The sequence below is a fragment of the Protopterus annectens genome, chromosome 4.part1 (genome assembly GCF_019279795.1).
Source record: "Protopterus annectens isolate FY-2018-M chromosome 4.part1, PAN1.0, whole genome shotgun sequence".
Lineage (NCBI taxonomy): Eukaryota > Metazoa > Chordata > Ceratodontiformes > Protopteridae > Protopterus > Protopterus annectens.
Window position 1 is genome coordinate 626162146 of NC_056734.1, and position 26939 is coordinate 626189084.

The 26939-nt window shown below is 42.8% G+C and overlaps 1 protein-coding gene across 1 annotated transcript in view; it reads right to left on the minus strand.

Moving 5' to 3' along the window:
- Positions 1-26939, minus strand: part of PSMD2 (proteasome 26S subunit ubiquitin receptor, non-ATPase 2) — a 1781804-nt gene that overhangs the window by 692923 nt on the left and 1061942 nt on the right. The window contains exon 16 of the mRNA XM_044070442.1: positions 4169-4252. Within this exon, the coding sequence (XP_043926377.1) occupies positions 4169-4252 (84 nt within the window). The remainder of the gene's footprint in view (positions 1-4168; positions 4253-26939) is intronic.

Below are 26939 nucleotides of genomic sequence, written 5' to 3' on the forward strand. Positions count from 1 at the left end.
GGGACCCTGTAGTACCTGTCAGGCTTAACTGGAGCTGGAAGTAGAGAGTCCGGGTTAAGGCAGGCCTCCGAGAAAACATCATCTAGGATGTCCAAGACAGGAGGTATAGCTAGAGGCCTGTGCTGAGGAAGCAAAATAAATTCCCTGAGCCTTTTCTTGGAATCTGAATAATCCTGGCCTTCCCAGTGGAAGTGTTCCCTTAAGGTATGCAAAGTTTCCCCAAATGAGTAATCCTCAGGGGGGGATACAGAAGGGATGGACTCCTCTGCATCAGAGTCTTCAAAAGGGGAGTAAGAATGTTCCTGATCATCAGAGTGCTCTGAAATAATGAAGCCCTGATCAGAGGAGCGGGAATCTTCCTCCACTCTAGGCCTTTTGTCCGGAGGGGGCTGAGAACCTCTGATAAGAGTAATTAAATCCTCAGCCATTTTAAGCATCTGTTTCTTAGGCATGGGGCCTGGAGATGGGCCCTGTGTAGCTGGTCTCTTAGAGTGCATGGTTGCTTTAGACTTTGTGAAAGTCTTGATGGAGAAAGAAGAGGAAGGTCTGAAGACACCTTGAGTGGAGGTGGACCTGTCCACATTGAGTTTCAATGTCAAGAGTGGCTTCGGTATCTGTAGTCGGGGTGTGGGCCGAGGAGCCTGCGACCTCGGGCACAGGAGACACCATCAAAGACAGGTCTTCGGTAGTCAGGGGCTGCATAGGCGCCTCGCTGAGAACCGGACCACGTGTAGTCGGCTTTGGTGTGGTGTCGGTAGAGGCCGCGGACCTCGTATGTCAGTCCTTGTCTTTGCATTTTTTAGACAAAACCGGAGTCGGAGTATCCGACGACATAGTATAGTTAAATGCTTTCCCAAAATAATGCTGGGCGAACTCCGCCCAACGCTTAATAGTGCGTTTGTTGAATGTAGCACAAAAGCGACAGACCGAGATGTTGTGGTCACGGCCTAAACAAGGTATAGAGAGGGAATGGAAATCCTTAAGCGGTATTTGCTTCCCACAAGAAATACAATTATTAACTTTGTCTGACATCGGTCTGAGGCAAGAAAAGTTTCCCCAACGGGGTACTTAGCTTTTAAGAAGACTTTGGTTTCCAAATTTTCGTAATCTCAGGAGCTGGCCGACCGGCACTTGCGAACTGCTTCTGCTTCGGGCACCGCGCGGCAAGAAAGACTGAAGAAAATGGCACTGACGTCAGGGAAGAAGCGACGACAACCGACGCCGGACCTAGACTTTGGAATTCAGCCGACCGAGGACCCGCCTGACGGCAGGAGAACCCATCTATTATGACTGCAGCTGTATGCACAATGAACATCAGAAATATCAGATTCCTGATCAGAAGAATCACAAGGAAAATCAGTTCTAGGTCTCTCAGAGGGGGAAGGCTGGCTTCCTCTAATTAAGGTAATAAGGTCTTCAGCCATTCTAAGCATTTGTTTTTTAGGCACATGGGCCTGAGCATGCGGTTTGGATGTCGGTTTTCTAGGTGTGGTGTGAGTTTTAAGCCTGGATGAAGAAGATGGCATCGGTTTGAAATGCAAGTCTGTAGGCCTGACTACACCCTCAGAAGCCGGTGCCTGCACAGTGGCTCTGGACTCATCCAAGGTAGAGACAGCCACAAGTTCCATAGTCGAAGAAGCATCTCTCAGCATACTGGATTCCAAATGGGTCTCAGTAGAGGCCTGCGAATCTGAAGTAGCGGGTTTCACGGCTGCAAAAGCGCCTCACTGAGTACTGGCGGACTGGCGACTAGCTTAACGGAAGCGCAGTCTGCTGTTTTGGACCTATGCAGTCTGTCTCTGTCTTTATCCTTACGGTTTTTGGAAGATCGGTAGATGGAAGGCTTACCGAAGCCATTTCGGAGTACGGATACAGAGTACCAAAATAATTTGTTGCAAATATAGCCCAACGACGAATAGTTCAGGGGTTGAACAAGGCACAAAACCGACAGCAAGGGACGCTGTGGTCTGGGCCTAAGCAGGGAATGCAGTACAAATTAAAATCTTTAGGAGGTATTTGCTTTCCACAGGTAAGATAATAGTTAACTTTTCCTGACATCGGTTGGAGTAAGAAAAAAAGATCACGAAAGGGGTAACTTTTTTTTGAAGACTTCGGTTCTGAAACTCGAAAACAAAAATTTCAGGAGTCGGCCGACTGGCACTTGCAAACTGCTTCTGCTTCGGGCACCGCATGGCAAAAAAGACTGATGTAACGGCATCAGCTGCATGTTTTATACCCCTGATGACCTTACGTCATGGAAGAAGAGACCGCATCCGACGCAGGAATACAAGAATCTGGTATTCAGGCCGGCTGAGGGCTACCTGCAGGCAGATAACCCAAATGTGATGACTGCAACAGTGAAACACTAAGAACATCGTATAGTTCTGGCATTGAACAAAGCATAAAAGCGAGAGCAGGAGATGTCATGGTCTGGGCCTAAACAGGTGACGCAGTAAGAATGGAAGTCTCGGCGTGGTACTTGCTTTCCACAGGCGAGACAATTGTTAACTTTTTCTGACATCGGTTAGAGCAAGAAAAAAGGATCCCCAACTGGGTACTTAGCTTAGTCATGCTAATTCTAATTCCTCTAGTTTGAGGGGTCTCGGACCTCCCCTGCTGTCTATTTTTACTTGGTCAATTATTAAAAATTTGAAAGAATGGTCTTTGTAACAGGTAATGTGTTTTGCTAGGGCATTTTCTGATTTACAGAATACAACTGTAATTCCACCTTTGTTACATATTTGGCAAGGTGTTCATTCTGTGCAGCCTTCTACATTGGGAAAACAGAGAGAAGACTACATGACAGAATTTACGAACACCAATATGCCATAAAGAAATGTAAACCAGAAAATGCCCTAGCAAAACACATTGCCTGTTACAAAGACCATTCTTTCAAATTTTTAGTAATTGACCAAGTAAAAACAGACCGCAGGGGAGGTCCGAGACCCCTCAAACTAGAGGAATTAGAATTAGCATGGCAGGTCAGGCTAAATGCTTACAATGTTCCAGGACTTAATGACTCCTGCTCTATTAGTGTTTTGAAACTAAATAGCCTCAAGAGGTAAACAAAGAACAACATGGTTTGTTTACAATAGTAGGTACACATTTTATGTATATATTTAAATTTTTATAGGTGTATACACTTTTATTAAATAGTGTTAGCTACTTGTTATTAATATTTGTTATTATACCATTTTTCTATCTTATTATTCACTTTTTGCTGTTTTAAAATGTGGGTGTCTTAGGTTAACTTTGTAATGTGTGCTTTTGCTTACTACTTCTACTCACTCAACATGCTACAAAGAGTTAATGTTATTAAATGGATGATTTAATTGATTATTAATGCAGGTGTATATATAAGTAATTGTTTTAATGACTGGATTTGTTTCTGAAGGAGTCAGCTACTGAGGCTGACGAAAAGCGCTTAAAACACTTGGATTAAACCTTTGTTCAGACCTTTTTTCGACTGTCATTTGCTCCAGTTCCTGGTTTTATCTGTTTCAGTTATTTTGCCAGTTTGTTGTGGGATTAAGGCAATAATGCTGGAATTTAAGTCTTGTTAAAGGAGTTATCCTTCTGCTGGAATATGTGCTGTCTACCTGTCTATAGTCAATACACATGCTATGTAACATTTTCTTTCTTTCTCATATTACTATCCTTTAACTTGGTTTTAACAATCTGGAGGTCGACTGGATTTTGTTTCATTTGTGATTTTACAACATAGGGTGGCTCATTAAAGTACAACTGCAGTCTGACTTTGCAAGTTCACATGTAATATACCCATAAATAAATCTTTTTTTAATTAGTCAGCTATTCCATTAAGAAAATGCTTTCTACAAGTATTTTAAAGCATTCTGTAACACTCTGCTAATTGCATTGTTCAAACACACGAAGAATACATGTATTATACTTAGTTCAGTACATGCAGTGACCACGCATGTGATGCACTCCACTCTTGATTATATGTAACACATGAAAAAGAGATCAGCCACTGGGAAGTCAGTCAACAAATGTTAGACGTGGAAAGTACGTATTACACAAAAAAATGTACATATTTCATACATTCACACAAGCAAATACTAGCTATTCAGGCTGAGCGCATTAAAACCAGCAGTTCTGATATTTGCAAATAAAGGTAATGAATACAATATGCCATTATAGTACTCACCAGATGCCCAAATGTTCGCAAAGCCATTTCTGAGCCAATTTCTTCACCCATTGCTATGAGAGCAATACCCAGCACTGCTACTCCCTAGAACACAAGCATTATGGAATTTAAAATCAAGTACTTAAGTCATAAAACAAGAGTTATAAGGAAATATATTTTGCATCATAAGCTTCTGACATGAATTAGAAAAGTGTTGCGGAGATGGCACGACTACATTACAGTAACAACCATTTCAGGGATACTCACCACTGTCACGCATGGAAGTCTCTACTAATTCAGTATCCAGTACTTAACCTGACACCCTATTCTCTTCAGCGGTCTCTTAACCATACAAAGAAAGATCAAGATGTTCTTTTTCAGTGGCTCTGTTGTGTAGAGGAATGAAACACTGACCATGACCCAGATAACCAGAGATGAATCTGGGGTTACAGGGGGCCAGGCAGGGGAGGATGTGAGTGTGTGGCCAATTTCAGCTTGCCTAACCTGTGTGTGTGTGTGTGTGTGTGTGGGGGGGGGGGGGTCCAATACAATGCAACACTGGCTACCAAATGGAAAGAAATATGCATGATATGCAGATGAGTCTGAATGTGGACTTGACTCTACCAAGTTATGCTCTCACAATAGCTTTCAATGGTCGTGTGCAGGAACATGAACACACATGCAAGTACCGCAGGCTGTAACATCTGTGTGCATGCTAAAGTACAGTTTTGTACCTACCATAAATGTAGATGTTCGAGGATCCCATTGCTGCAGTCCTTACTATAGGGTATAGTCCGCATCCAGTCGGCCCGAATACCAGAGTATAAGGCTGACGTCGGTCAGGGCGCATTAGACTGACGTCAGTACGTCAGGGTACTAATGCGCATGACCGACGTCATATCCTCAGTCTTTTCTTGCCCCAGATGTCAGAAGACCCTAAAAAGACAAGGCCCAAAATACCTGCACCAAAAATATGTACAATATATACAAAAATATATACAAAAAATATAAGCATGTAACCTCACCTACACAATCACCCCTAAACACAGAGGGGAAGGAGGGAGGGTAAATTGGACTGCAGCAATGGGATCCTCGAACATCTACATTTATGGTAGGTACAAAACTGTACTATGTTCTTCGTTCCCCATTGCTGCAGTCCTTACTATTGGGTAGAATCCCAAAGCAGAGGTAAGGGAGGCTGGCAAATCATAAAGAAGCAGGAGCTGACAACATGCCTTGCAAAACAGCTGTGGCAAAACCAGCCCTAGACTTAGAGTAGATAGGAAGGTGATAATGCTTAGAGAAAGTATGCACAGAACTCCAAGTAGCTGCTTCCAAAATATCCTTAGTTGCCACCCCCCTTAGAAATGCTGTTGAAGTGGCAGTAGCCCTAGTGGAATGAGGCCTAATCCCAGCTGGAATCTCCTTGCCATGATGGGAATAACAAAATGCAATACAAAAGCCAATCCACCTAGAAATAGTTTGTTTTGACACAGGCTTGCCCTGTGAATTCAAAGCAAAAGAAACAAACAACTGCTGAGACTGCCTAAAATCCTTAGTCCTGCTTAAATAATAACGCAATTGCCTGTGTACATCTAAAGTGTGCAAAATCTTTTCCCCTTTATTTTGGGGGTCTGCATAAAAAGTAGGCAAATGAATAGTTTGGTTTAAAGCCACACTAGAAACCACCTTAGGCATAAAGGAAGGATTAGTGCGTAATGATACCCTATCCTTATGGAAAATCAAAATGGCTCTACTGCCATAAGGGCCTGCAACTCAGACACCCTTCTTGCAGAAGTAATAGCCAACAGAAAAGCAGTCTTCCATGACAAGTATTTCAATTCAGCAGTAGCCGAGGCTCAAAAGGTTGTAGAGTAAGTTTTTCCAACACAAAATTGAGATCCCAAGCAGGAGTAGGAGCTCACGGGGGTCTTATATTCTTTGCCCCTCTAAGAAACTGCTTGAACAAAGGATGCGAAAACAATGGTGGGTCACAATCATAGTGAGCTGAAATTGCTGCAGCATGAATCTTAATGGAAGAGAAGGACAAACCTTTGTCCAATAACTCAGTAAGGTATTGAAGAGCCACACTCAAATTAGGCTCAGAAACCTGCAAATTCTTTGCTGTACTCCAAAATAAAAATCTCTTCCATTTTTCTGCGTACACTTTCCTTGTACTAGGTCTTCTAGCTTCCATAATCACATTTAAAACTTGTTGAGGAAGTTGAGACCTGCTGTGTTTCAACACAGAAGATGCCAGGCTGTTAGATGAAGAGAGTGAAGCTTGACATTGAGCAGATGACCATCCTTCTGAGATAACAGATGAGGAATCAGAGGTAAAGGCCATGGAGGCTTCCTTACCAGACTCCGTAGTAGTGGGTACCAGTGTTGCCGAGGCCAATCTGGAGCTATCAAAATCATCCTTGGCCTGTCTTGTCTGACCTTTAATAGTACCTTTGGAAGAAGAGGCAGAGGAGGAAAGGCATACACATGAAGGTTTTTCCAACTGAAAGACAGAGCATCCACTTTCCAAGCTGTGTGATGAAACCCCTTTGTGCAATACTGTGGCAGCTGGTGGTTTAGTGGAGAAGCGAACAGATCTATGTCTGGAGTTCCCCATGACACTGTCAATTTTTGAAATACATGAAGATCCAGTTTCCACTCGTGGGGATCCATGATTTGTCTGCTTAACACATCTGCTAAAGAGTTCTGTGCTCGGCAGAAACCTTGCCTGAAGAGTTAGTTGCAAGCTTAGCGCAGTCTCCCATAAAATCATTGCTTGCCTGCATAGAGGATAAGAATGTGTTCCCCTTGCTTGTTGATGTACCACATGACAGTTGTGTTGTCTGTTAGAATCAACACCTGCCCTGGAAGAAGTAACTCCTTGAAAGCCATTAATGCAAACTGGACTGCTAACATCTCCTTCATGTTGATATGTAGATGCTGTAGTCTGGCAGGCCACTTGTCTTGTATCCACTTTCCATTTAGATGAGCTCCCCAAGCAATGTCCGAGGCATCTGTCGTTAAAATCTGACTCGCCTCTGGCCGGGTCACAGAGAGTCCCTTGTTTAGGTGACATTCCTGAGCCCACCACATAAATTCTTTTGAAGGCAAGGTATTATTTGAATGACAGTGTCCAAATCCTGGCAGTGCTGTGTCCATACATTTTGAGATACCATTGTAGCTTCCTCATATGCAGTTTGGCATTGGGAAGCACCAGAATACAAGATGCCATGAACCCTAATGCTTGAAGGACTGTCCTTGCAGTCAGCACGGACTGATGAGATAGTTGATGGAAGTAAAGTGATAGACTCTTTTGTTTGTCCGGGGTTAAAAAGGCCATCTGGGCTGCTGTATTCAGTCTCACACCCAGAAAGCACATGTCTTGAGAGGGTACTAGACTGGACTTTATTTCGTTCACAGAATACCCTAGGCATCTTAGCACTGCTATGACATGTTCCAGATGCTGTAGAAGGTCTTCCTGTTCTTGAGCCAGAATCAGGCAGTCGTCCAAGTAAGGATAGATTTGAATTCCTTGAAGCCTGAAGTAAGCTATCACTGGAGCCAGAACCTTTGTGAATACTCTGGGCGCAGTAGATAAGCCAAAGGGCAATGCAGAGAACTGATAATGAGAATTTCCAGCTCGAAACCGCAGATACTTCCTGCAACTTAGCCTTATAGGCACATGAAGGTAAGCTTCCTTGAGATCTAAAGTTACCATCCAGTGATCTTTGCCCAGCAGAGGTAAAAGCTGTTGTAACGTCAACATCTTGAACTTGGGAATGTCCAGAAAAGTGTTGAGGAGAGATAAATCCAAAATTGGTCTCCACGTGTTCCCCTTCTTTGGTACTAGGAACAGGCGAGAATAAAATCCTAGGCCCCTTTCTGATACAGGGACTGGCTGAATGGCCCCTATCTGGAGTAACTGAGAAACTTGCTTGTGAGCCTCTTTTCTTTGTGGAGGAGGAACGTCTGGCATGCCTTTGAAAGGGGGCATTGTATGGAAATAAAATCTGTAACCGTGGTGAATGATATCCAACACCCATTTGTCTTGAGTAATTAAATCCCAATTTTCTTTGAAAAGAGACAGTCTTCCTCCCAAAGGAGCTGCCAGACGGGAATCTACTGGCAGCTGAAAAGACAGGTCATTGGGTCTGTTTACGAAAGGACTGACCCCTGCCCTCACCAGAAGTCTGAGCAGGTGAACTCCCTGTTCTAGGCCTAAAAGAACCTTGAGCCCTGCCCCTACCACGTCTAGACCTACCCCTAGACTGGGAATCATAAGCAGGATATGTCCACCCCTTAGCAGGCCAATTTCTACTAAACTTCGGTGGCTCCACCTGCAAAAAATCTTTAACACTTTGCATAGACTTAGCTTTGTCCTCCATTTTCTTTAAAACTGCTTCCACAGGCGATCCAAACAACACATCAGACTGTAAAGGAGCATCCAAAATCCTTGTCTTAACATGCTCAGCTAAATTCTGATCCTTCAACCAGGCATGCCTGCGAAGAACAGAACTAGTAGCAGCCACCCTCGAGGAGGCCTGTACAGCATCAAAACCACATTGCAAAGAATGCTTACCCACTTGTTCAGACACATGAACCAAATCCAGCAACTCTTTACACTCAATACCTTCCGCCAAAGCATCCACCTTAGATTTCAATTGTGAAAGGAGATAATTCTGATATTTTAGCATGTGAAACTGACAATTCAATGCTCTCATGGCTAGAGTGGAAGAAGTATACACTTTCTTTCCCCACCTATCCAAAGCCCTTGCCTCTTTATCAGTGGGAACAGGATTTTTAACCACAGAAGCTTTAACACCTTTAGGCCCTTGAGAAATAGTTTCTGGGTCCGCCCTAGGACTCTTAAACAAATACTTATGAGCTTCGGGCACCCTATAATACTTATCAGGCTTAACAGGAGCAGGAGGCAAAGAGTCAGGGTTCAGGGAAGCCTCTGCAAAAACATCTTCCACCACATTCAACACAGGAGGAATAGCTAAGGGCCTATGCTGGGGTAAAAACAAGAATTCCCTAAGCCTTTTCCTGGAATCAGAGTAATCCTGGCCTTCCCATTTAAAGTGCTCCCTCATGGAATGCAGAGTCTCTGAAAATGAGAAATCCTCAGGAGGAGAAGCTGTAGGAGTGGAATCATCCACATCAGAATCAGAATAAGTCGGATACTCCTGCAAGTCTTCCGCAGAAGACTCTGAAGCCTCTGAACACTGTTCAAAACTATCAAACTCCGGTTCCACCCTAGGCCTCTTATCAGGCGGGGGCATAGAACCTCTAATCATAGTAATCAAATCTTCTGCCATTTTAAGCATATGTTTCTTAGGTACAGAACCCGAAATGCTAGGAGAAGCCCCCACTGAAGCTGAAGTAGGCCTACCTCTCAAAGAAGTTTTGGCAACAGAAGGAGAGGCTCTAACTACCTTGGGAAGAGAGGGAAGAACAGTCACCTGAGAAGCCCCCTCAGCCTGGCCTACCTCCTGAGAAGGCACATCCTGTAACAGTAAAGTTTCTGCCTGGGACTCCATGGAAACTCCTGGCAAAACCTCTGGCTCCACTGAGCCTTCTAAAGAACCGGCGTCCGGGACTGCGGTTCATCAACCCTAGGCTTCGCTGTTTTGTCCTTGCGCTTCTTGACGAAGCGGCCGGAGCATCCGGCGGCATTTTATAATTGCAACGCTTCCCAAACACTAACCTGGCACAGTCTAACCTCCTCTTAATAGTGCGTTTGTTAAACCTAGCACAAGAGCGGCAACCAACAACGTCGTGCTCAGGCCCTAAACAAGGTATACACAAGGTATGGTAATCCCTATGAGGTATCTGTTTCCCACAAGAAATACAGTTATTCACTTTTCTGACATCCGGTAAAATACTGAGGCAAGAAAAAACCATAATGTTCCCCAACGGGGTACTTAGCCAACTCTGTTTCGGTCTGAAACTCCGGTTTCGGAAATATTTCAGAACGCCAACCTGCACTCGCAAAACAGCTTCTGCATCGGACCATGCGGCAAAAAAGACTGAGGATATGACGTCGGTCATGCGCATTAGTACCCTGACGTACTGACGTCAGTCTAATGCGCCCTGACCGACGTCAGCCTTATACTCTGGTATTCGGGCCGACTGGATGCGGACTATACCCTATAGTAAGGACTGCAGCAATGGGGAACGAAGAACATCTAGGATGACTTCCTGTGACCGGCTTTCACCACACAGTGGAAAAAATTGGCTGATTACAGCAGGGTTGATGGCTGACAGTCAGCAGGGGATAAGCAATTAAACAGAAATGTCTTCAGTTCACTATTTGAAATAAGATACTCTTACTATATCAGCTGATCTACAAGAGAGCTCTCCTTGGTGGGTAAATGACTGGGTTCATTCTCTCAAATTCCATGTCAATTTTTTTCTGCTACAGGTAAAGGCTGCATTCTTGGCCACAAATGTCCTAACAAATGTGGTTCATGTGCTGACATGGCACAGGTAGCAATACAACCACAGCTGCACCTTACTACATGTTGACTTACTGCACCCATAGCCGGCCTTAGGCATAGGCCAACTAGGCGGCCACCTAAGGTGCTGGTCTAGCAGGGGCACTTTTCTAGTATTTATTTGATGTAGTTAGACCAGGATGGGGGCACCAGGTAGTGTGGTGGGGGGCATCATGGAGCCCTTTTGCCTAGGGCACCAGTTGACCTAAGGCCACTGCTGACTGCACCTGGGTAAGTCTAAGCACTGTTTTCACAGCTGTATCTTGTACTTCCTCCATCATATTATGCCAATGGTACCAGAACATACAGTAGTGTTAATTCATAACTTTGGTACCAAGGAAAAATTAATATTTAGCATCTTTTTCCCAAACCTGCCCAGGTTACAAAGTTCATTGTTGATGGGGAAAGTGTTATTACTGGCTGTCAGCTCAGTACTCTTCCAACAAACAATGAAAGGTGAATCCTGGACAACATTTAGACAAATACAGTCTGAAACAGGAATACTCTGTAGACGTACCTAAATTTTCCTTCATCCTGTTGAATTTATGTGATACAGTCATAATCTTAAACTTATGAAATTTTGAAAGCCTTAAGATCAAGCGCAGAAAAGTACAGTTTTGTACCTACCATAAATGTAGATGTTCGAGGATCCACATTGCTGCAGTCCTAACTATTGGGTAGTCCGCTGTCCAGTCGGCCCGAATACCAAAGTATATGGCTGACGTCGGTCAGGGCGCATTAGACTGACGTCAGTACGTCAGGGTACTAATGCGCATGACCGACGTCATATCCTCAGTCTTTTCTTGCCCCAGATGTCAGAAGACCCTGAAAAGATAAGGCCAAAACCAAAAACTCCAAACATACCTGCACCAAAAATATGTACAATATATACACAAAATTACCAGAATATAACCTCACCTACACAACCACCCCTAAACACAGAGGGGAAGGAGGGAGGGTAAATTGGACTGCAGCAATGTGGATCCTCGAACATCTACATTTATGGTAGGTACAAAACTGTACTATGTTCTTCATTCCACATTGCTGCAGTCCTAACTATTGGGTAGAATCCCAAAGCAGAGGTAAGGGAGGCTGGCAAATCATAAGGAAGCAGGAACTGACAACATGCCTTGCAAAATAGCTGTGGCAAAACCAGCCCTAGACTTAGAGTAGAGAGGAAGGTGATAATGCTTAGAGAAAGTATGCACTGAACTCCAAGTAGCTGCCTCCAAAATATCCTTAGTTGCCACCCCTTAGAAATGCTGTTGAAGTGGCAGTAGCCCTAGTGGAATGAGGCCTAATCCCAGCTGGAATCTCCTTGCCATGATGGGAATAACAAAATGCAATGCAAAACCCAATCCACCTAGAAATAGTTTGTTTTGACACAGGCTTGCCCTCTGAACCCAAAGCAAAAGAAACAAACAACTGCTGAGACTGCCTAAAATCCTTGGTCCTGCTCAAATAATAACGCAATTGCCTGTGTACATCTAAAGTGTGCAAAATCTTTTCCCCTTTGTTTTGGGGATCTGCATAAAAAGTAGGCAAATGAATAGTTTGGTTTAAAGCCACACTAGAAACCACCTTAGGCATAAAGGAAGGATTAGTACGTAAAGATACCCTATCCTTATGAAAAATCAAAAAAGGCTCTACCGCCATAAGGGCCTGCAACTCAGAAACCCTTCTTGCAGAAGTAATGGCCAACAAAAAAGCAGTCTTCCATGACAAGTATGTCAATTCAGCAGTAGCCGCAGGCTCAAAAGGTTGTAGAGTAAGTTTCTCCAACACAAAATTGAGATCCCAAGCAGGAGTAGGAGCTCTACGTGGGGGTCTTATATTCTTTGCCCCTCTAAGAAATTGCTTGAACAAAGGATGCGAAAACAATGGTGGGTCACAATCATAGTGAGCTGAAATTGCTGCAGCATGAATCTTAATGGAAGAGAAAGACAAACCTTTGTCCAATAACTCAGTAAGATATTGAAGAGCCACACTCAAATTAGGCTCAGAAATCTCCAAATTGTTTGCTGCACTCCAAAATAAAAATCTCTTCCATTTTTCTGCGTACACTTTCCTTGTACTAGGTCTTCTGGCTTCCATAATCACATTTAAAACTTGTTGAGGAAGTTGAGACCTGCTGTCTTTCAAAACAGAATATGCCAGGCTGTTAGATGAAGAGAGTGAAGCTTGACATTGAGCAGGTGACCGTCCCTCTGAGACAACAGGTGTGGAATCAAGGGTAAAGGCCATGGAGGCTTCCTTACCAGACTCCTCAGTAATGGGTACCAGTGCTGCCGAGGCCAATCTGGAGCTATTAAAATCATCCTTGGCTTGTCTTGTCTGACCTTTAGAAGCACCTTTGGGAGAAGAGGCAGAGGTGGGAAAGCATACACATGAAGATTTTTCCAACTGAAAGAAAGAGCATCCACTTTCCAAGCTGTGTGATGAAACCTCTTTGTGCAAAACTTTGGCAGCTGGTGGTTTAGTGGAGAAGCGAACAGATCTATGTCTGGAGTTCCCCATGACACTGTCAATTTTGAAATACATGAAGATCCAGTTTCCACTCGTGGGGATCCATGATTTGTCTGCTTAACACATCTGCTAAGGAGTTCTGTGCTCCGGCAGAAACCTTGCCTGAAGAGTTAGTTGCAAGCTGAGCGCAGTCTCCCATAAAATCATTGCTTGCCTGCACAATGGGTAAGAATCGTTCCCCTTGTTTGTTGATGTACCACATGACAGTTGTGTTGTCTGTTAGAATCAACACCTGCCCTGGAAGAAGTAACTCCTTGAAAGCCATTAATGCAAACTGGACTGCTAACATCTCTTTCATGTTGATATGTAGATGCTGTAGTCTGGCAGGCCACTTGTCTTGTATCCACTTTCCATTTAGATGAGCTCCCCAAGCAATGTCTGAGGCATCTGTCGTTAGAATCTGACTCGCCTCTGGCGGGTCACAGAGAGTCCCTTGTTTAGGTGACATTCCTGAGCCCACCACAAAAATTCCTTTTGAATGCAAGGTATTATTTGAATGACAGTGTCCAAATCCTGGCAGTGCTGTGTCCATACATTTTGAGATACCATTGCAGCTTCCTCATATGCAGTTTGGCATTGGGAAGCACCAGAATACAAGATGCCATGAACCCTAAGGCTTGAAGGACTGTCCTTGCAGTCAGCCCGGACTGAAGAGATAGTTGATGGAAGTAACTGGAAAGATTCTTTTGTTTGTCCGGGGTTAAAAGGCCATCTGGGCTGCTGTATTCAGTCTCGCACCCAGAAAGCACATGTCTTGAGAGGGTACTAGACTGGACTTTATTTCGTTCACAGAATACCCTAGGCATCTTAGCACTGCTATGACATAATCCAAATGCTGTAGAAGGTCTTCCTTTTCTTGAGCTAGAATCAGGCAGTCGTCCAAGTAAGGATAGATTTGAATTCCTTTTAGCCTGAAGTAAGCTATCACTGGAGCCAGAACCTTTGTGAATACTCTGGGCGCAGTGGATAAGCCAAAGGGCAATGCAGAGAACTGATAATGAGAATTTCCAGCTCGAAACGCAGATACTTCCTGCAACTTAGTCTTATAGGCACATGAAGGTAAGCTTCCTTGAGATCTAAAGTTACCATCCAGTGATCTTTGCCCAGCAGAGGTAAAAGCTGTTGTAACGTCAACATTTTGAACTTGGGAATGTCCAGATAAGTGTTGAGGATAGATAAATCCAAAATTGGTCTCCACGTGTTCCCCTTCTTCGGTACTAGGAACAGGCGAGAATAAAATCCTAGGCCCCTTTCTGGCACAGGAACTGGCTGAATGGCCCCTATCTGGAGCAACAGAGAAATTTGCTTGTGAGCCTCTTTTCTTTGTAGAGGAGGAATGTCTGGCATGCCTTTGAAAGGAGGCAAGGTATGGAAATAAAACCTGTAACCGTGGTGAATGATATCCAGAACCCATCTGTCTTGGGTAAGTAAATCCCAATTTTCTTTGAAAAGAGACAGCCTTCCTCCCAAAGGTGCTGCCAGGCGAGAATGTACTGGCAGCTGAAAAGGCAGGTCATTGGGTCTGCTTACGAAAGGACTGACCCCTGCCCTCACCAGAAGTCTGAGCAGGGGAACTCCTGTCCTAGGCCTAAAAGAACCTTGAGCTCTGCCCCTACCACGCCTAGACCTACCCCTAGACTGGGAATCATAAGCAGGATAAGTCCATCCCTTAGTAGGCCAATTTCTACTAAACTTCGGAGGCTGCACCTGCAAAAAATCCTTAACAGTTTGCATAGACTTAGCCTTGTCCTCCATTTTCTTTAAAACTGCTTCCACAGGCGAACCAAACAACACATCAGACTGCAAAGGAGCATCCAAAATCCTTGTTTTAACATGCTCAGCTAAATTCTGATCTCTCAACCAGGCATGCCTACGAAGAACAGAACCAGTGGCAGCCACCCTCGAGGAGGCCTGCACAGCATCAAAACCACACTGCAAGGAATGTTTACCCACCTGTTCAGACACATGAACTAAATCCTGCAATTCTTTACACTCAACACCTTCTGCCAGAGCATCCACCTTAGATTTCAATTGTGAAAGGAGGTAATTCTGATATTTTAACATGTGAAACTGACAATTCAACGCCCTCATGGCTAAAGTGGAAGAAGTATACACTTTCTTTCCCCATCTATCCAAAGCCCTTGCCTCTTTATCAGGAGGAACAGGATTTTTAACAACAGAGGCCTTCACACCTTTAGGCCCCTGAGAGACAGTTTCCGGGTCTGCCCTAGGACTCTTAAAAGATACTTATGAGCTTCAGGCACCCTATAGTACCTATCCGGTTTAACTGGGGCAGGAGGCAAAGAATCAGGATTCAGGAAGCCTCTGCAAAAACATCTTCCACCACATTCAGAACAGGAGGTATAGCTAAAGGCCTATGCTGGGGTAAAAACAAGAATTCCCTAAGCCTCTTCCTGGAATCAGAGAAATCTTGACCTTCCCATTTAAAATGCTCCCTCATGGAATACAGAGTCTCTGAAAATGAAAAATCCTCAGGAGGAGAAGCTGAAGGAGTAGAATCATCCACATCAGAATCAGAATAAGGAGGATACTCCTGCAAGTCTTCAGCCGAAGACTCAGAAGCCTCCGAACATTGCTCAAAACTCTCAAACTCAGGTTCCACCCTAGGCCTCTTATCAGGAGGGGGCATAGAACCTCTAATCATAGTAATCAAATCCTCTCCCATTTTAAGCATATGTTTCTTAGGCAAAGACCCTGAAGCACTAGGAGAAACCCCCACAGAAGCTAAACTTGGCCTGCCCCTCAAAGAAGCCTTGGAAACAGAAGGGGAGGCTCTAACCACCTTAGGAAGAGAGGGAAGAACAGCCACCTGAGAAGCCCCCTCAGCCTGGCCTACTTCCGGAGAGGATACATCCTGTAACAGTAAAGTCTCTCCCTGAGACTCCAAAGAAACACCTGGCAGAACCTCCGGCTCCACTGAGCCTTCTAAAGAACCGACGTCCGGGACTGTCGGTTCTTCCACTCTAGGCTTTGCTGCTTTGTCCTTGCGCTTTTTGGCCGAAGCGGGCGTCGGAGCATCCGACGGCATTTTATAATTACAACGCTTCCCAAAAACTAACCTGGCACAGTCTAACCGTCTCTTAATAGTGTGTTTGTTAAATCTAGCACAAGAGCGGCATCCAACAACGTCGTGCTCAGGCCCTAAACAAGGTATACACAAAGTATGATAATCCCTATGAGGTATCTGTTTCCCACAAGAAATACAGTTATTCACTTTTTCTGACATCCGGTTAAATACTGAGGCAAGAAAAAACCAAAATATTCCCCAACGGGGTACTTAGCCAACTTTGATTCGGTCTGAAACTCTGACTTCAGAAACTTTCATAACGCCAACCTGCACTCGCAAAATTGCTTCTGCATCGGACCATGCGGCAAAAAAGACTGAGGATATGACGTCGGTCATGCGCATTAGTACCCTGACGTACTGACGTCAGTCTAATGCGCCCTGACTGACGTCAGCCATATACTTTGGTATTCGGGCCGACTGGACAGCGGACTACCCAATAGTTAGGACTGCTGCAATGTGGAATGAAGAACATCGCAAAGGACAAAACAGGGAAAGTCGAATCCACTTGCTACAGTCTTTTTTTTTTTTTTTTTTTTTAGAAGGACTGACAAAGCTAGTAGCTTGATGTGAGAGATTGCTGTTTAGCAAGATCTGGGGTTTTGCCCTTTCCCCACTACAGCTCAATCTCAGAGTTGGAATATTTAAGTAGCCCCGGAGTGTGAGAGGCATGGGGGGGCTTACCCCCAACACATAACTTGTTTGGTGCTTGTACGGGGTTTTAGTTTTCAACCTTTTCTAGAAGATCTTATGTGTTTGAAATTTTGGCCGTTCAGTATTATATTCCAAGTTCATTTTTTTTCTGGAGGCTGTCAGGTTTATAGGTGCCTGGGCCAAGACAAGCATTCAAAGGGTAGAAGTCACTGAGATGGGTAGCAATCTCAAAGGATACAGATTCTGAGGCTTGACCAATTTATTTTTTTCCTCAAACTAGTGAAAATGTTCCTGTACCTGAATCTAGAGGCTCCTGTATGAAAAGGATAGAAAAAGTCAAAGGAGTGATCCCTAGACGTCCGTGGTTTGGGCTGGCATTCTTGCAGATTGCCAAGTCTCCATGTCCAGCTGTGACAGAACCAGAATCACACAGATCTGGAAAGACTGAGACCTCTACCCTACTACTGGCCTCTGAAAGGGTAACAACAGCTGAGGAAGCAAAATAGATGCCAGGTCCAGGCTGTGCTTTATAAGATGCCCCAAGGTCCTTGCAAGATTGACGAGATTGCCAAGATCTTAAACAATCTGCCTGCAGAATCCTACACAAGCTTTTTTGATCTGTCCATTTTACTGTTGTGCTTTTAGTGTTTGCAAGAACCATTACACAAAGGTTCTAAGCAGGGACACATGAACTTCCTTTAGTCTAAAGCCAGAAGCTTAAGGAGTGTGAAAAAATACTGTTAGCTTTTGGCTCTGTGAAGTAGTGTCCCTCTGAAAAAGTGGGCAGTGCCTGTAAGAAAATATGCAATTGCCTTCAAGTTAGAAAAGCATTGAAAGAGAATTGTTCAGTGGAATCCATCTTCCTCAGACACAGTTAGTGATAAGAGCTACAAAATACAAAAGCATACTACAATGCAATGGAAAAAATGACCATCTGGATTTGACCCGCAATGCTCTGCAAACTGCCAGGATGAGAATGATACAAATACTACCAAGTGCTCTGTGTAGCAAAAAAGAACTAAATATGATGTGCCCTTTAATACTAATTGTCCAAACAGCTCTCTCCATGCAGGGACAGAGACCAGTCCTACTCAGGAGACATCTGAAACTCTTGAAGCCAGGCCAGATGGACGGACATCCGCCTAATTACAAAACATTATAAATTATACCACTGTAGTACTTCGCTAATGAAAATCTACATACAACAAATATATTTAGTACAGCACTGTGGTGGTACAGCGGTAGCGTTGTTGCCTCACAGCAAGAGGTTCTCCCGTTCGATTCTCGGCTGAAGTGCGGGGAAGGTCCTCTGTGTGGAGTCTGCATGTCCTCTCCGCGGTTGGATGGGCGTTCGAAAGACATGCGAAAATGGGCATGCCTTCGTTGAAGTTTGGACGTACAGCTGGCACCTCGGCGTTCGTGAAAATTTACTGCCAATCATTAGCGGACCGGAGTTCCGCTGTGGCGACCACTAACAGGGAAAAGCCGAAAGACAAACAACAACCTGTTAGAAGAGCCAGAGATTATTTGGGTGATATGTACCAGGCATGCATTACCATTGTTTTCTGCTGTCACAGAATAGTGACCATGAAAAGCTGCCTACAACAAAATTCATCTGTCAGAAAATAAATCCAATCTTACTTTTCATTCAGAGAGAAAACATGTCATGGGCAAGGCATTACAGTAAACACTGACAAGAATACTAACTAGTAAAAAGAAAAGAAGCACGAAAGAATACAAGTTATATATTTTGAGACAGTGATGCAGAAGAATGACCTAGAGACCTAGTGCTTCAGTCCTGAGATTTGAGCACACTAACACCAAGTACTCTGAATGGAGTAAAATGACAGACACTAAAAGTGCCAGTGTGAAAAGTGCAAAATAAATTATATAAAAGAAACAGAAGGATTCAACTCAGGAAAACTATGTCTACACAAAATAAACTTGTTGCAGTCTAAGACAATGTCACAACACAATGTTCAAGAACAATTTTTGAGATTTCAAGAGTTGCAGAGAGTTCTCCAGTCAGACATGAAAATTGTCCTCCTAATAATAGTAAACTGTCACAGGAGATCAATGTTAAGGTCAGAATGAAAACAAGTAGTCCTAAAAAAGACGAGATATGGAAGAAAGAAAAAACAGCCAGACAGATACTTGGACAGTTCACGCAATTCTTCAAGATATACTGCTATCTTTGAAGACTGAAAAGTTACTACATTTGTTTTAAAGTATGGATCTTTTCATGATGTAAAAGCTAGTAAGTGAAAAATGATTTCAGATACAGTATTAATTATTCTAGTGTTTCTAAAAATAATACCCAATTAATTCATAAATACATTTATTTTAACTTTCCATAAAATACAATGTGCCATTCAGAGTAACTTTAAGAAATATAAAGTGAAAAAGTTGGAGAATGCTTGTTACACACATACACTCACTTAGGAAGTCCAGAAGTTCACCTCCTGAAAATGGAATATCTGAAGAGTACAAACCTGCCAAGAAATGCACAGCACAGCAACTGAGCATGGAGATGTACATAATAAACATGCTTCCACAGTGGCTTAGAATAACCAGCACTGCAAAAAAGCTACTACAGTAGGATTTTAACTAAAACTGGGGAACTACAGATACACTCAGATGACAGAGAAGCATGTGACAAATTCTTAACTATTGTTGCCCCATGTTGACCCGAAAAAGTAGATCTTCCATAATACCAGCTACTGACTCTAGTACTTCCAGGTATGCACCAGACAAACACTGCATGATGGGTGCCTGCCTGAAGCTAGACCTTCAAGCTGCCTTGCTATAACACTGTGCCTCTGCTGGCTGTCACTAATGCAAAAGATTGGGCTGCCCTGTCCCCCCCCCCCCAAGATAAGCAAGCTGCCACTGGCCATAGACTGTCATCCTCCACAACCATCTCCTGCCTAAACTGCTACTTTCTTTCTATACCAAAAAGTCAGCTAAACACTCTTTCTCTGCTAGGTGTGCAAAACAAGCAAATGAATGGACTGGTTCAAGTAAAGTTCAGAAACCAACTTTTGGAAAAAGAGTAGCTTTGTTCTAAGGGTATTCACGATCCTTGTGAAAAGCCAGGCATGGACTCCCCACAAAAAAAAGGCTGCAGGAAACTGTGATGGCCACCAGAAGAAGCTTTTTGTAAGACAAGAACTTCAGTACCACTGAACCAGCTGGTTCAAAGAACAAACTGGTGTGTCTGCCTATCAAATATTCAAAATCAACAGAAAGAAAAACGGTTCTTCCAGGGATTGTAGACATGCAGCATTCTTAAGAAATTGCTAGGCAAGTCATTGTGGGGCAACAGTCCTGGCTACCACAAGGTCAAGATGGCCAGAAATAGCCAGTAAGTACACCTTGGCCAAGGAATAACCTGAGACACAGTTTGTTCTATTGTTTGACACAAGTTAGGGTGACCTGCAGGTTGGCCAGCTGGGATATTACTGGGTACTATTTTACCAAAACAGAAACCCCTTTCCACTCGGCAGAGCAAATCTACTTGGTGTAAGGATCCTTGATGGCCTCACTTACGACACATTGACAGAAGATTCTGCAGGATAAGAGAATTTAAAGAAACAGTTGGGCCCAGAAGTGGAAACTAGTACCTCTCATTCATGGGAGATTCACAAGCCAGAAACTGTAGTCTTCTATTCTGCCAGGAGCTTGACAGCCTGAAATTACACCCTTCTTGGCACATCATGAGGTGACAACAATTCCTCTTACAAAGGAATCAAAAGAAATGACAAAGATGTAAAGGAATCTTTACTGTCACGGGATGGAGAAAAACACCTCCTTCTGCACTGATCAGAAAACAGGGAGAACCTTTCTCTTTAAAGTAATAAAAAAATGAATCCAAATAACCCGTCTGTGGAACATCTGATCCAAACAATGCACATAAATCCGTAACTTAATGGAAAAACAGTAAAGCATCTCAAACAGTCCAAAGGCATATTTACTTAACCTAGGTTGTGAATTGCTGACACTGACATTTGCAACTACTGCCCACATCCAAGATGGGAATCACCCTCTGGCACAAGAGAAGAAAGCATGGCACCATGCAGACTTAGATGCTACGCGCTGGTCTAAATGACAAACTCAATTAAGAAAAGCATTGGCTATATCATTCACTAAAAGATCTGAAGGCTAAGAATGTCTGCAGCAACAGCTGACTTTAATGTACAGTTCTCCTTTTAGGGAAAACAGTATTTTTTAACCACAGAAAAAACAGGTTCCCATACTACTATAGAAGCACTCATGTTAATAACTTGGGTACTTGCGTATTATCGCAACCAGATTTGTCACTGGATTATCGGCTGGTTTCCAATCCTGAAATATGCCCTGTAATGGTTTTAAAAAGTTACATGGTGTGTTTTTTTAATCATACAGGCTCTTTTCCGGACTGTTATCAATATAATGTACAAAACCCCTGCTGTCACTGTGTGTTTATGCAGTGTACTGACAGCATGTCGGTTACTGCAACTCTGCTCTCTGAACGTTCCTTTCTTCCTGCCAGCAAATGCGGTCAGAGGTAAGGGTTAGACTTACATTTGGCCATCACAGCTGTGTAATTATTGTACTGTGACTGGTATAATACTCTGTTTTGCTTGCTTTAACAGACATGTAGCTTGTTTCCCAGGAAAAAAAAAAAAAAACACTGTTTAGAAGTAGTAGTAACTGCGCTTGCTGAGAAATTCTCACCGCACAGAAACAGACATAGTAACAGCGATCAACATCGTTGCAACACTACGCACGACAGTAATCAATTAGGTGCTATGTGGTTTTCTCCGAACATGTCAGTGCAGAAAACAGCATGCACTGTTAAAGAAAACCACACCGTTTAACATTTTATCATGACATTAACACCATTTGTGTAAGGACAGGACCTGTTCAGTTTATTTAGCATTAAGTTACAGTAACCAGGAAGATGCAATATCATGCTGCCGCCGGGAAGTGCATGCACAGACAGTTCAGTATTTTTCTAATTTTTATTCATAACCCTGCATAAAAGATCCTTCCTTGTCAAAGCAAACACATTGTTTCCCATTTTTAAAACATTACCGGTCACATTTCACTATCGGGAAGCAACCTTTATGATCACAAAAATCTGGTTGCGATAATACGTACATACCATAACTTGTAATACGTTGTTCTGTACTCATGGGAGGCTCACCCAGAGACCAGTAGGGGCAGCGACCCACTTAAGGGCTCTGCAAGCCGCTCATCTCTCAGTTCACTGCAACAATGATATACTTGGGCATGAAAACATTATTACAGAGACTGTAAGGCCATTAAGCCCAGAAGTCACAGCAGGGTTAGAGCCTGAACTTCCTGCTGTACACATACTCTGACCTCTCTGTGGACAAGAATAATCAGCACTTAAATGCATCTTTCTCCATACCTATGAATTCAGCTCTCTAAGGTGGGACCTGAAAGCATTTCCCCCAGTCTGTGGTCACCCTCAGGATGCATCTAAGGCACTACCCAAAGAAGAGAGACTATCAGACACAGTCTTTTGATACAGCCAACAGGAGTCAGTCATCCATGTAAAGGTTGTAGTGTCACAGGCTATCCAGTGCAATCCTACAAGTTCACGTAAGATCACTGCTGCAACAGAATTAGTTGCCAGCAAATGCCAGTCCTTCTGGCCATACTTCCACCATGGTCAATGTTTGCTAAGTGGAGATGGTCTACTCCCAGTGCTGAAGATGGCTAGAGTGAAGCTTGGCTGCAAAGGGAAGACAGGTCATATGATCTTCAGTATTGGTTTGAAGCAAAGGTTCAACATGTGCTCAGGAGTCTCAAGAAAATCCATGAGACTACAAAATCAAAGCTTCATCAAAATAATGTTGGAAGAATCTCTCCAGATGCTTCCAAAGTTAGTCCTGTAGGGTGAAGACAAGGATTATTCTGTCCAGGGAGCTTGGGACCACAGCCCCAGGCAACAGTATTAATTTCTCTACCACTGTTCAAAGGAGGTGAAAACATCCACAAATAATCATAGGAACAACATGGAAAACTATCTCTAGTACAATAATCATTTTAGTGGAATGTATAGAACTGACAGTACCCTCCACACACAACTATATTACTTCATCATAAGCATCACTTCTGCAGAAAAACTCCTTATGCAACAGAAGACGACTAAAGCAGTCAGGCATCCAGGGGAAGGTTGACCATATAACAGGCAGATGGTTGCCACATACCACGGAGAACTACAGTGGCAAAACCTGCCCTGCTTCTAGAAAGTGCAGCCACTATTACAAGTTGCTATTTTACATTTGTTCTTAACTGACCCATTTCCATACCTCTCAAGTGTACCTCATTATGAGGAACGTACCTCATTTGGGGTCTTAAAAAGTTCATGTTCCTCAAAGTTCCTCAATGTTCCACATTGAAAGACTCTGTCACACATTCAGTGTTAGGATTTTTTTTAAGTGAAATCCATGGTAAATAGAAATGAATCATATTAATTCATTAAAAGATCTTGTTTATAAGTAAAACTAGCATATTTTAACCATCCTATGGCCTTCCTAGTTGAAGTTGTTAGTAAGACATTAGTATGTGTTCCACATTTTGCCCATTTGTTCCACATTATGAGGGCTAGTGTTCCTCATTTTGGACATGGAAGGTTGAGAGCTATGCCCATTTCTAAAGAAAAAGCACAGTTATATAAGAACTTGGCATAACAGTAGAGGTTTTACTGATCACTGCTGCACTATTCCTGACATTTGGGTGGTCACTGCAGACATCCACATGGGGCATCAAAGTTTTACCTTCCCTAGGTCATACGTCCAATGCAGGACCTCAGCTCTAGGCACTGAGGTACAAAGATGGATACATGAATGTGGATTATCAGGCTATCTCTGGCCTGGAAACAGGTCAGTTACGAGGGGTGTAGCTTGAACAGGAAGGAAAACTCCCCCGTACACATGTAAGAGAGCCATGGCTACAGCACAGAAGGAGGTACAACTGAAGATGGAAGGGAAAAAAAGAAGAGTGGACGGAGGCCGAGATGGAATACTGCAACAATGATTAGTAAGACATCTATTGTTATGGTAAGTTCTTACGCAGCTGTACTATATCCTGAATTAAATAACTGTTGCAGTATTCCTTCTCATATGGGTGATTCTCAGAGCTGGATGAGGATGGAAGGGCAGTTGGCTATCGAAAGGAAAAGTTGTCCAGTAGTCTTGACAGAAATGACCTAGCAAAGGCTGTTCTGGACCTGGAGAAAGCATAAATTTTGCAGTGTTTGGAAAAAGGTGTGTACAGAGGACCAAGTGGCTGTCCTCCAAGATAGACCTGGAGTCTGTTCCTTTGTGAAAAGCTCCCAAGGAAGTGAATGCACTAGTGGAAAGTGCTTTAGGCCAGGAAGGTAAGCAAAACAAAACAACCTGCTTACTTCCACCATAGGAACAACAGTTCAGCCTGAGCTTATTTTCAGATAATCCATTTGTAATACCATACAGAAAACAAATTTTCATAACTCTAACCATAAGAGCTAGACTAAACATGTAAATGCAAAAGTTGTTCAGCAGACACTGACCTTTCCAACCGTGTAAATGTAGATAGTGTGCAAGTCATTATTAAATATTTGCCAAGGAATGCTGATATTGTGCATATGTTTTACCTTTTTGGTACAACAAATCACAGTATCTTGGTAAATGTATCATGCAGACCCATACAATTTGTAATTAGCTTGTTTGCATGAATGTTAGCTTTAAAATGATACCATAAATATTACTGTGTGATGGTCCGTTATTGAAATATTCACAGAAATATGAAAATATTATATTTCTCATAAGTGACAAATAAAGCATAATATCTTATCACCTGTAACAGACAGAGACTACATATCAGTATACAAGTTGAGTGGCTCAATGTCAGCTTCAAAACGATGCCTCATTTGTCTCATCACCATGCTGCATTGCAAAGATATGTGCATAATAATGAGAAATATTGCAAATGTATAATTTTCATAATTCTACAAGACTAAAACTGTGACATCTGTGCATGTGTACAGTATACAGACAGTTTTTTCACCATACCGTAAGGAGTAATACTGTCTTCAAAATGAGGTATTACTTGGGACACTGACGTGCTCCCTTGCAAAAGTTATTTAGCAAAACATGTAAAAAAATCATAATTTCCATAAACTAAATCCTAAACCAACTTTGATATCTGTACATGTGTACAGCATATACAGATACAGTTCTTTAACCATGTTGTAATTATTAACATGGTCTTCAAATTGAGGTATTGCTTAGCACATTGACATGCTCCCTTGCAAAGTTATTTACCAAAATATGAAAAAAATCATAGTTTTCATAACCTAAGTCCTAAACAAACTTTGATATCTATATATATGTACAGCATACAGACACAGTTATTTTAACATGTTGTAAGGAGTAACACTGTCTTCAAAGTGAGGCATCACTTGACACATGTACATGCTCCTGGCAAAGTTATTTACCAAAATATTTAAAAAATCGTAATTTCCATAACCAAAGTCCTAAATAAAATGTGATAACTGTACATGTGTACAGAATACAGACAGTTATTTTATCATGTTGTAAGAACACTGTCTTCAAAATGAGGTATAACTTGGCACAATTACATGCTCCCTAGCAAACTTATTTACCAAAATATGAAAAAAAATCATAATTTCCATAACCGAAGTCCTTAAAATATATCTGTACAGTTGTCCTGCATACATACACAGTTCTTTTCCATCCTGTAATTACTAATGCTGCCTTCAAAATGAGGTATTACTTAGCCTCATGACATGTTTCCTGATAAAGTTATTTAGCACAATGGGAAAAGAAATCATAACTCTCATAACCATAATTGTAACCAAACTGTGATGTGTGCAGGATGGTTATTGACATATTCTCTTGTACGTGGTACTCTCCTCAAACAGTTGTTCTTACTCAGCATGTCCACCATCTCCCTACCACAGTTATTTGCCAAAGTAAGAAAAATATAATATACATAACTCAATTTATAATCAAATGCTTATCTGTACCTGCGCACAGCATACAGATGGTTCTTTGACAATTTGAAAATGAAGTGCTACTCAGCATGTGTAAGTTTCCTAGCAGTTCTTTTTCTATGTTGTCATTAGTGATAATGGTGTTCATAAAATATAACAATAGAGTTTCTTACCATACTGGTCCTACTTGGTCATGGCTGTTGTCCATTCATTCTCGCTAGCTGCACGTTACCAATATATTGTGCATAGCTGTCATCACGCCGTTGTGGAGGTCAGTCAAGAACAAAGTAATGCCATCCTCAGTCAGGTGAACGCCATCGCTTCTAAAAAGGGGAACATCTTCTGCAGTGATGCTGTCATGGCAGACTGTTGATCCACCAACCCTGTGCATCAAGCCATGCATGAACCCATTCTGTAAACGTCTGGCCTTGTGCTCTGCTCACTGACTGTTTGCTGTTTTCCAGATCTGGCGAGGAATTATGTCACACCACACAAAATGACAACGTGGCCACCACAACTTCAGTTGTTCAAAAAAGTACAGTTTTGTACCTACCATAAATGTAGATGTTCAAGTGCTAATACAGCTGCAGTCATAACAGATGGGTTCTCCTGCCGTCAGGTGGGTCCTCGGTCGGCCGAATTCCAAAGTCTAGGTCCGGCGTCGGTTGTCGTCGCTTCTTCCCTGACGTCAGTGCGACAGGGGTATAAAAGAACCAGCCGACGCCATTTTCTTCAGTTTTTCTTGCCCCAGATGTCAGGTGCCCCCAGAAGGAAGGCAATACATAAATTTATGTAATAAAGCAATGCAATATAATCAAAATACAGTAGTTGCAAGCAAATACACTATAAATGAATACCCCAATCAGGTTGTATGAGGAGGTGTTAGCCAATAGGCCTGTCCCAAGAGGGGAAGGAGGGAGGGAAACCTGGACTGCAGCTGTATCAGCACCGTGCATACAGCTGCAGTCATAACAGATGGGTAGAATCTCAAAGTTAAGAGAGGGGTGGTAGACACTA